Genomic DNA, 10,008 nt, shown 5'->3' with positions numbered 1-10,008 from the left:
ATGAACAACAGTATATCAGGGAAACCGGAAATAAGTATCCTGCAAGATTTCGACTTAAAAGTCTCTTCTTTCTTCATGCATGCATAGTGAAAACAGATTTTAATGTGCGTAACTATTCTTTATTTGTGCATAAGTTTCATGTGCAATAAAAAAAACTATTTAACTTATATAGTAATTGTTGTGTAGGCCTACACACTTGTGGTCCCAAATACTCAAACAGCTGTGCTTTATGGGTCTTCGTTTCCCCCCCTAGGTTGTCCAGTAAAATGTAACTTGTAATATTCTGCAATCACAAAAGAAGTTCCAAGCCACATACAGCCATCATAAATACTATGGACAGAACACAGCTTTTAAATAGCAAATGCCAGACTGTAATATTTAAAGTAATATCTTGACCTAAATCACTTCATTATATTTTGCAGCTCAGAAAAATGTTCTATGCAAGGCTGTTCCGTGTCCTTGTCATTTTCACACGTATTTTTACCTACCGACTGAACAAGAAATCAGGAATCGCAACACTATGGTTGAGCACAGTGCTAGCGGTCCAATTTTTTGTTGCTAGCTTAAATTTAGTTTCGGAGAGCTATATTCGGGTCACATATCTTTGCAGATGCCAGATTACTGGCAAAAGTTTGTACGTAGATAGTTTGAGACTCAAAGAATTTAATGTGTAAAAACCCGTAAAAGGGTTTTTGTAAATTCACAGATCTCATTTTACGCTTACGTTTCATGTTTTAAGTATGACCCTTTTATGATCATACCAATTTACTAATGTATTTTCTTATGATCCTAAAAATAAGTATGCCTAATCTTTTGGCAGATACCTAAGTCCAAACATTTTCAGGACCGCACTCCTAGGACAGCATTTCTAGGACCTTATTTTTTTATTTTGCAACAGCGCCACCTATTGAATGGGATGATGATTCTGCAGTTTCAGGACAGCATTTCTAGGACCCTAGCTGATTCCACCCAAATAGTAATTTCTCAAATACTACTTTCTATCCAAGTACTTATAGTTTTAATGATTTATTCTACCCAAATACTACTTTCTGTCCAACTAACTAGATATGTGAAAGGTTGGAGAGAGGCAAGACACAAGGACGACTCTGGATGCAGTATCAACAATTTATATGTACACTTTTTTATACAGTAAACAATAATGAACACCAGAGAGACAGAGCGAGAGAAAGATGCAAGAAAACCTAATAGATATACCATGTAATTGACATTTTACTTTTCCTGACCCTTCAATATTCTAACCCCTGAAATATGTAACAGCACTACCTACCAATTGAATGGTCTCCGTTCTTTCCTCACACTGCGCCAAATACCCGTTTCATAGTTCTAGTTATCTTTACACCTCTAAAGAATGTTGCCAATTACAGGCCAGTGGTGAGAACTAGTCTTTAATTACTCAACACTCCAAAGCCAGGTTTGTCGCAACTTTTCACAAAGAGGAACTGCAAAGGAACTATCAACAGTCAAGGACAGTTAGAATCCTGATGTAAGCTTAGAGCAAAATTATTGCAGTAGTGATTTCACACTTAAAATAGACAGACACCATTGATTATCCAAAAAATACTCCTAATTATGGGATTGTCACTAGGGAACTATTAATTGCATCTTTACTTAATTGAGGCCTTTTGCAAAGCTAAAGTAAAGAGAAAATGGGAAAAACTATATTTAAGACTACTCTTAATGTGCAAATAATTTTAGACCTGAATATGTTACACTGACTAATAATAAATGGAAAAAAATACATTAAAAACAGGAAATATAAAAAATATGCTACAGGCTTCCCAGTTCAGTAATTTTAATAATCTCCAAATACTTCACAGTGGGTGATAGCATGGAGAACCTGCTTCCGCAGTATGTCAACACTGCTGTAGTTTGGTAGGAATAACTTAACATAGCACGTTTGAGCTTTTGGATAATGTCCATCTGGATCAGTACAATCTAAGCAAGTGATTGTCATCTGCAACTTGGAAAGACTTTTTCCTCTGGGTAGTCTGTCCGTTCCGGTCAGGAAGGCTGGAAGTCAGAATTAAGACATGAAAAATGATCCTATGACCAAGCATTCTAGGAGGAGTCATTTATTCATCAATTAGTGGATAACTCTGTTAACTCACTGAGAAACGTCTTTTTCTGCTCCAACGAGAACTCTGTGAAAACGTTCCAGAAATGTTGAATGATGTCATCTGTGGGCCTAAATCCTAGATACTTGGCATTCTGTTTTAGCAGGAAAAAAGAATGTATAGCCTTAAATGGCATATTCCGGTCCTCCCAAAACACTCAGATTTACAATCTCCCCTGCTAAGCAGGGACCAACCCAGATCTGAAACACCAAGGGCAATTAACTAGCAGGTAGAAACAAAAGTGTTTGGGCTCCCTAGAACCAGAATTTAATACTACTCCAAAAGACCAAACAGAATGCAACATGGTTTCAATTTTGGTAACATGGAGCTGTTTTATAGGCTACCGTCAACGCATGACCATTCAGATTACAACAAGTCATGTAGTCTTATTTCAGATCTTAAAGGGTAAAGTCTTACCTCTCTCAACTTGTCCCATTCATAGTTTTCTTCTCCCTGTAGTAGTAACATCAACTCCTCAGGAAGAAACATCTTCCACGTTTTTATAGGGCAGCCTTTGAGAAAGCCTTGCTCAAACTCTGCAAACTGATTCTGCACCGACTTGTTCAGTTTCATGTCAACGTACATGTCCACATAATTCTTCCTGTAAACATACATGTCAAACCAATGTTTCCCACAGCTAGTTTCCTGAAAGCTTCTTAAGGCAAAGTTCATCATTAGAAGCATGGTTGTAATTAGTGATGGCCAAACAAGGCTTAATTAGCATTATTTTAGCAGCAGGCATCACTTTGATTTTCTTTATCACAATGAAAGCCATCATTGAAGGGCCATATAGTTAACAATCTAATCTGTAAAAAGAACAAGCGAGAACATTATTTGAACGGACATTGAACATAAAATGACAGACTAGATTGACAGACTAGATTGTTAACTATATTGTCTTATATATTTCAATGATGGCTTTTATTTTGAAAAGGAAAATCTGAGTTAGCACTGCTAGCATAATATCCTGCTTCTAGAAGAACGGTAATGAAGCCTTGAATGGCCATCACTAGTTGTTATTAAGCCCAACAGTTCCTGTGGCATTCTCTAGATGGTTCCATATATTAATGAGACTACTCATTACTAGATATGATCATGTACCTGTTGACCGAGGTAACTGAGACCTTCTCTCCATTCGGTATCAGTTCTTGTTTTTTGTCCTTCAAAAGACAAGAGAGAGGGTCATTGCATTCCACTCGGGTTGCCTGCATACACTGTAAACATCTACTAAATGTATAAATTGCCTCTTACCATGAAAACCAAATACAGATCTTCAACAACATCCTCATCTTGATCCAACACATACTGCAATCCACTAATTTTGAACAAACAACATTGATGTGACATGTTCATATACAGTATATATCTTCTTGAAATCATTGTATTTTGCAGTTGGAACCGATAATCCTATATTGTGGACACCCTTTTCAGCAGCATAAATGTACCTCGCTTCAGTTGGAGACAACTCTTTCAGGTCATCCAATGTTGGTATCAGACCAAGAAGTTTCTTGAAGAGCGCAAGAGGAAAGCAGAGGTTCAGTACACACTGGTTATACAGAGCTTTACCACAGAGCATCCCAAGGAAGTAGAATTCATCAGTGATATCGCAGTCCTGTGGAATGAAAACATATCATTATTTTCAATTCCATATGTTCAGTGTTATGTAGAGTACAAACGACAAGAAAAAGGACAAACATCTGTTGTGAACCAAGCCAGCCCAGACTCCTGGTCAACCTCCAGTATCTTTGGATTCATTGTGAGAAGTTCATTTGCGAGGATGCAAAAGAACTCCAGAGATACACCACCGTAATCCAAGCCATTTTCCGCTTTAAACTTCACCTGGCACACGAAAACAGGAGAGATCATTATATTTTTTATGAAAAACGTCACACAGAAGGTTCCACATCCTCCAAAAATGCCGAAAACACATGACACTCACCTTCAGATCATCCATGTGGCATGTAATTTGTCGGAGAAACTGAAAGGTATCATCCAGAAGTGTTTCCCGGCCCACCGCCATCAATTTAAGGCAAAGCCCGTATTCACTCTGATGAAAGGACTTGGAGAAAATTATAAATACGATATGAATATTACAAAAATATATATATTTGGCAGGATAGCAATACATTTAGTGTGTGAATTTAACATGGTTAGGTACAAACCAAGCTCTGGATATACTTGTAAAAAAATCCTGCTACTTACTTTGCACCAATTTAAATCATCCATCCAAACTCCTGACAACTTGACTTCTGTGTCCAGGACAAAGGGGTACTTCTTCAGGAGGCTTATGCCATCCTAGAGTAAAGGTTGCAATAATCTGTATTCCCAACAACCTTAGCCATTTCAGATTCCCCAAAATGGTTTGTCGATATACATTTAGTTTGTGCGTATTTGTTAAGACCAACATGTTTCGAGCCAATGAAAGACAAATACCTCATACAACTTGATTATGTCCGATATCCTCTTTCTTGTAGTCACGTATGTTCCATGATCAACATCAGAGATCCCAAAATTCCACTCAATGTCCTGCTCTTCCATCTCTGATTTTAAGTTTTGTACCTATGTTTCAAGAGAGGTAAAAATTATAGGGGACAATATGTACTGTATTGCAGGACCTGTTGTCCATGAAAATATTTTTCTTTGCAAAAAACCATTGTACAAACCACCTTTTAACGACTCACAGTCTGAAATATAGAACCAACATTGTTGATGTGGAAAGTTGTGTCTGGAAGTCTTCTGTGTCTTTTGCTGTTGACCTAAAGGTAAGAGAGTATATTTATTTGCAGTGCGCTTAACCAGCAAAATGACTTGAGTGCTTGAGCAATATTTGGTATAAAAAAAAAATACACACGTCATAAAGCCTTTGCAGAACCTTCAAAATAATTGTCATCGATTTGAAACAATGGTTTTCCGCCCCCGGTTCAAAAAACCCTGATGTCACTGAGCAAAAGGCTTTCACAACCGTTCGGAAGTAGGACTCTGACAGTGTCAACCACAGGCCCTCTGTTGGAGTAATACTGGAGTTCAGTCAAAACCAGAGCACACAAAACCTACTCTAACAGAGACCAGAAAAGATCAATAGATAGGGACTTTACCAAGGATCAGGAGCTTGTCTGGGTTCAGCCTGAGAATGGCAGCGGCAGAACCCTCTACAATGTCTGTACTGCATTGCTTTTTTTGGAGAACCCTCAGGAGCTCTGGTAGAATGAGGTATATCCTCAGATCCTCCACCCCAATGGGATCGTTATTCAGGGAAGGGAGGAGAAAACGCATAACAACGCCTTTAACCTAAAAGTAAATAAACAAGTGCATTGTGGGTCGGGATGAATTAAGCATCATGACTTAGTGTCAACTACTTACATATCAAGAAAAAATTAACTGAAGTATGGAAAATAAGATCATAAAGATAATTTATATGAAAGAATACCTCATTAAGCACTTTGTCCTTTTTCGCCAGATTCTGAGAAGCCACTCGGACGACTGACAAGTCTATGCCAGAGTGCTTCAGCGAGGTTTGGTAATGTTTGTCACGGCTAGAGTGACAGGACCAATAGAAACTATTGAATATACTGCGCAACCATAAACAACAATCGGAATGATTATAAAATATTTATGGAGGGGGCAATGAACATGTACCTCTTGTCAAGGAAGCTCCCATTTAAACATGATGCAGAAGAGAATATGCGTTTGATTTCACTGAAAAGGGAAGAATCTTATAATGTATCTAAGTTGCTGCGACTGGAATTTTAAATTGCAATGGATTATGTTAGTGATTCCAATTTCTTTATGTCGTATCGTCCGATTTTCAAATTATTACTTATTTGAATAAAGCCTGCGGACGAGGTTTGCCTGCGTCATACTTACGTCTTTATTTCATTCCATGACTTTGAATCGCATTCCGCAATCCATCTGTTAATGGTCTCATCACCTAATTTCAGAGTCACATTTCTGAGACGTGAATCATTCAATCCTTTTCCAGATCCCTGTAAAAACAGTGTAATGCACTGTATTAAAACATTATTAAGTCCTGACTGAACACCATCTGACCGAACTGTAAACTATTAAAAAAAAAGATACCGGAGCAGAGCTGCACAAGGCAAACGAATGGTTTCCTCCAGCAAAGATAAGTTCAACATCCAGGTCATCAATTTGGTCTGAAAAGTCACGAAAACTGTTATGTTATAAACCCGATATTGCAAAATTTCTCAAAGACCTGACATAATGCATTGCTACTCTACTGAATCAGAATTTAGTCATGTTAGGTAAAGAAAAGGACTGTTCTACCTACCCTGTGTTAGCAGTACTGGCAAAGGCACAGACTGATCGATCTTGACTCCATTACCCAACTGCCCTTGCTTTCCACGGCCAAATGAGTAGATCTTTTTGTGGGAGGCTACAAATGCTAATGTGTGGTCTCTAATTTGAGAAAGAAAAAAAAGAAAATACAAATCCCAACATGAAAGGCATATTTCATGTTAGACTTCCTTTTCAACATCTAGTGTTGAAGCATCATCTCAAAATTTCCAAGGGTTAAACCTCCAATTATTTGGCTGCCTAGTTGCATGAACAAGCTATATACTGCAGTGGCCAGGCACACCAAAATACAGTGGCTCTCAGAAGTGTTCAAATGGGATGTTATAATAAAACAACCACTGAATTCATGTACATCAGTAGGTTAACATCAGTAGACATACATCAGCAGATTCATTTATATAAATCAGTAGATTCATTCATGTAAATTAGTAGACAAACTGCACACCTTCCACAGACAACCTGTGTCACCTTTGACCCCCAAAGTTCCGCCACAAGTCGAGGTCGTAGTTCATCTCTGAGAGAGTTGTGTCCAAGCTGTCCATAACGACCCGAACCAAACGTAAACACGATTCCTCCCTAGAAAAAAAGAAATTTCAAACCGTTACTAATTAATCATTAAGCGCTATTTCAGTGTCAAACTGTTCTAATGACACTGGAGAGACATGAAAAACATTCTCAGTTGTTAATATTGTTTTGTGGAAAACCCCAGAACCTTTGTCAGAACAGCGGTGTGCTCTGCCCCACAGCAAACTAAAATGGTTTTCTTTGGATTCAGGCAAGTGACAGGAGCTGGAGCAAGTCTGTCTGTATGTGGAGAATAGATTTCATGTTAGAAGGATTAGAAGACATCATATAATCTGCTTTACAGTCATCTAATGTGCTAGTGTTTCTTTGAAACGCATAAACCATTAATTAAAGAGGCGAATACAACACATAATAACAAGCTTTGTGTTTAAAGTACCGATTGTGTCCCCAAGTCCCAGCTGGCCAGTGCTGTTTTTCCCCCAGCCAAACACAGTTCCAGAGAGGGACAGGGCAAAGCTATGGTCTCCCCCTGCAGTGATCTGAGCCAGGGGGGTCCCTGACAGGGACTTCAGGTGTTGGGGGTCTGACAAGGTCTGGGGCTTGCCCTTCCCAAGCCCCAGTTGGCCATTGTAATTCTTTCCCCAGGCAAAGACTTCACCATCTAGATGTAAAAAAGGCAAGGTAAACAACACTGCACATTGAAATATCACACTTATTGTCACATTGTTGGATTTTATGTTATTACAGTTAGGTCCCGGAAATATTTGGACACTGACACAGTTGTAATAATTTGGCTCTGTACGCCATCACAATGGATTCGAAATGAAACAACCGAGAGACAATTGAAGTGCAGACTTTCAGCTTAATTCAAGGGGTTGAACAAAAATATTGTATGAAACGTTTATGGTTGCAGACAAATTGCCACCATTTTCATACACATACTGCTTTGGCAGTATGTTTTGTGTCATTGTCCATCTGTTAAGTGAAGCGCCGTCAAATGAACTTTGCTGTGAATTTGGCTGAATCTGAGCAGACAATATATCCCTATTCACTACAGAATTAATCTGGCTGCTTCTGTCCTCCGTCACATCATCAATAAACACTAGTGACCCAGTGCCATTGGAAGCCATGCAGGCCCACGCCATCACACTGCCTCCACCATGTTTTACAGATGATGTGGTATGCTTCGGATCATGAGCCTTTCCAAGCCTTCTCCATACTATTTTCTTCCCATCATTTTGGTACAGTTTGATCTTAGTTTAATTCAGTGTCTCCCAACCTTTTTCAGTTACTGTACCCCCAAAATGTTTTTGCACTGCTTTCAGTACCCCTGAAGTACCCCCTCATTTTAATTTCACTAGTAAGTCTATGGTGTCATGAGTGTTTTCAAGTACCCCCTGTGGAGAGGCCAAGTACCCCCAGGGGTCCTAGTACCCCTGGTTGGGAACCACTGGTTTAATTGATCCAAAGAATCCTGTTCCAGAACTGGGCTGTTTTTTTTAGATGTTTTTGTAAGTGTCCAAATAATTTCCTGACCTAACTGTGTATGTTAACATATTATTATGGTCATTCAAAAAGTTGAAACTTGTCCGTGCCAGTAATAATATAAATGTTTACCTTTGGTTAGTGCAATTGAATGCTGGTCTCCACATGCAACCTGAATGACCGGATTTAGTTTACCCACCGCTCTAATAATATACAAGGGAAACAGGCAGACCAAAAGGGACAATAGATATTCATAAATATTCAGAGGCTAAAATTTACAGAGGCAAAAGCTACATGGAGATGTAATTTCTGTCACGCACCCACCTTGGCACACTAGATGATGGGTTGAGGCAGAAAACGCTGCCCCCTTCAGACAATAAAATTACATGGGCATCTCCACAACTCAGAGACAGAATTTTCTCTTTGCAGTCGACAGCCTCTACACACACAAAAACAATAACATTATTATTTGTGTTAATGGGTCAGTAACATTGGTGCCAAGTGAAAAACATGCATGGAAAGGTGCTTACTCAGTTTCCATGTGGTCTCATTTCTGTCCTCTTGCATTCGACCAACGGACACGAGTTGTCTCCCATCGTTTCTGAATCTGATAAACGCGGCAACTTCACTACCCACGGCGATTTGCGTAATTGGTTCTTTTGTGCGTATGAAATTAATACTGTAATTGTCCGAGTTGGTATTATTGATACTTTTCAGTTTTCCTAAACCGAAAACATCGCGAATATTCTCTCCCCATGAAAACATTGTCGATGTAGAATGTGTTATATCGTCAACTTCAAACGTAGCCTATTAACAAAGTCAATATTAATCTAAAAGGTAATTCCACCGGCTCTGGATGTCGAGTCCATCAGTGCGTTTTAATAGTGATGAACGCAACCATACAGTTATGGATCGCTCGCGAACGGCTCATTTGGCTGAACGTAACTTGTATTAGTAACACAGGAAACAAAAACGAAACTTAGTTGACGTTTTCCTCAATACAGAAAGTTATCCCCATAACTTTCTTTATGTGGTTATCCCCATGGCTTGGGAGTAAACGAAAATAATGGGTGAATGACGCCACAGTGGGACCGGCTTCGTAACACAAACGAAGCAACACTTTTAGTAATGTTGTCTGGGAGAATAAACTGCATCGAAGTAGTAAAAGTGTATACTCAATGACAGGGACGTCACTAGAAAATCATAGACGGGGGGCTAAGTCTCGTTTTGGGGGGTCTGGGCATACTCCCCAAACATATTTTTATGATGTATTTTTACAGTAACAATGGGTATAAAATCTATCCAAATAAGGTTATTTTGGTCAAGGTTGGTTAAAAGTATACCTGTCTCATAGTTTGTGTTAGACGTGGATCTAATACTTAAAGTCTATCTAAATACAGAAAGTCCACTTTGTCTTCGTCCATCCAACACCAACAGTCACAAAAACAGCTGTCTATGTCGCCACAAAATAATTTTGTCAACTAGAGTTTACAGTAAATGAACACCTAGACACAGTATATTCTGTTTCTAAGCGAGATTTCTCTGAATC

General features: G+C 38.8%; 1 protein-coding gene across 2 annotated transcripts; it reads right to left on the bottom strand.

Annotated features, from left to right (window-relative positions):
• Positions 1-1,111: 1,111 nt before the first annotated feature.
• LOC105020963 (probable E3 ubiquitin-protein ligase HERC3) lies at positions 1,112-9,414 on the bottom strand. Of its 2 annotated transcripts, XM_010888346.3 has the most exons (24): positions 8,990-9,414; positions 8,784-8,898; positions 8,592-8,662; positions 7,411-7,635; positions 7,162-7,253; positions 6,895-7,025; positions 6,424-6,551; positions 6,213-6,289; positions 6,000-6,118; positions 5,772-5,831; positions 5,563-5,668; positions 5,231-5,423; positions 4,987-5,138; positions 4,817-4,891; positions 4,569-4,694; positions 4,338-4,430; positions 4,075-4,194; positions 3,831-3,974; positions 3,581-3,747; positions 3,387-3,450; positions 3,237-3,295; positions 2,553-2,736; positions 2,130-2,229; positions 1,112-2,031 (listed from the first exon to the last, which is right to left on the bottom strand). In XM_010888346.3, the coding sequence occupies exons 1-24, from the start codon at positions 9,222-9,224 to the stop codon at positions 1,814-1,816; spliced, it is 3,054 nt and encodes a 1,017-aa protein (XP_010886648.2). In that variant the 5' UTR covers positions 9,225-9,414; the 3' UTR covers positions 1,112-1,813. The 2 variants fall into 2 exon arrangements, with proteins under 2 accessions (XP_010886648.2, XP_034147112.1); XM_034291221.1 differs by lacking the exon at positions 5,772-5,831.
• Between the last annotated feature and the right edge of the window lie 594 nt (positions 9,415-10,008).

The sequence above is a fragment of the Esox lucius genome, chromosome 25 (genome assembly GCF_011004845.1).
Source record: "Esox lucius isolate fEsoLuc1 chromosome 25, fEsoLuc1.pri, whole genome shotgun sequence".
Classification (NCBI taxonomy): Eukaryota; Metazoa; Chordata; class Actinopteri; order Esociformes; family Esocidae; genus Esox; species Esox lucius.
This window is presented reverse-complemented; position numbering and strand designations above follow the sequence as displayed.

What these genes read in the sequence shown, in the direction of transcription:
- LOC105020963 (XM_010888346.3), bottom strand. Translation starts at nt 9,224, where the DNA reads ATGTTTTCATGGGGAGAGAATATTCGCGATGTTTTCGGTTTAGGAAAA. An exon ending in GGGAGCTTCCTTGACAAGAG is followed by an intron (nt 5,669 to 5,771) that starts GTACATGTTCAT and finishes CTGTCACTCTAG; the next exon opens with CCGTGACAAACATTACCAAA. An exon ending in GCCACATGGATGATCTGAAG is followed by an intron (nt 3,975 to 4,074) that starts GTGAGTGTCATG and finishes TTCGTGTGCCAG; the next exon opens with GTGAAGTTTAAAGCGGAAAA.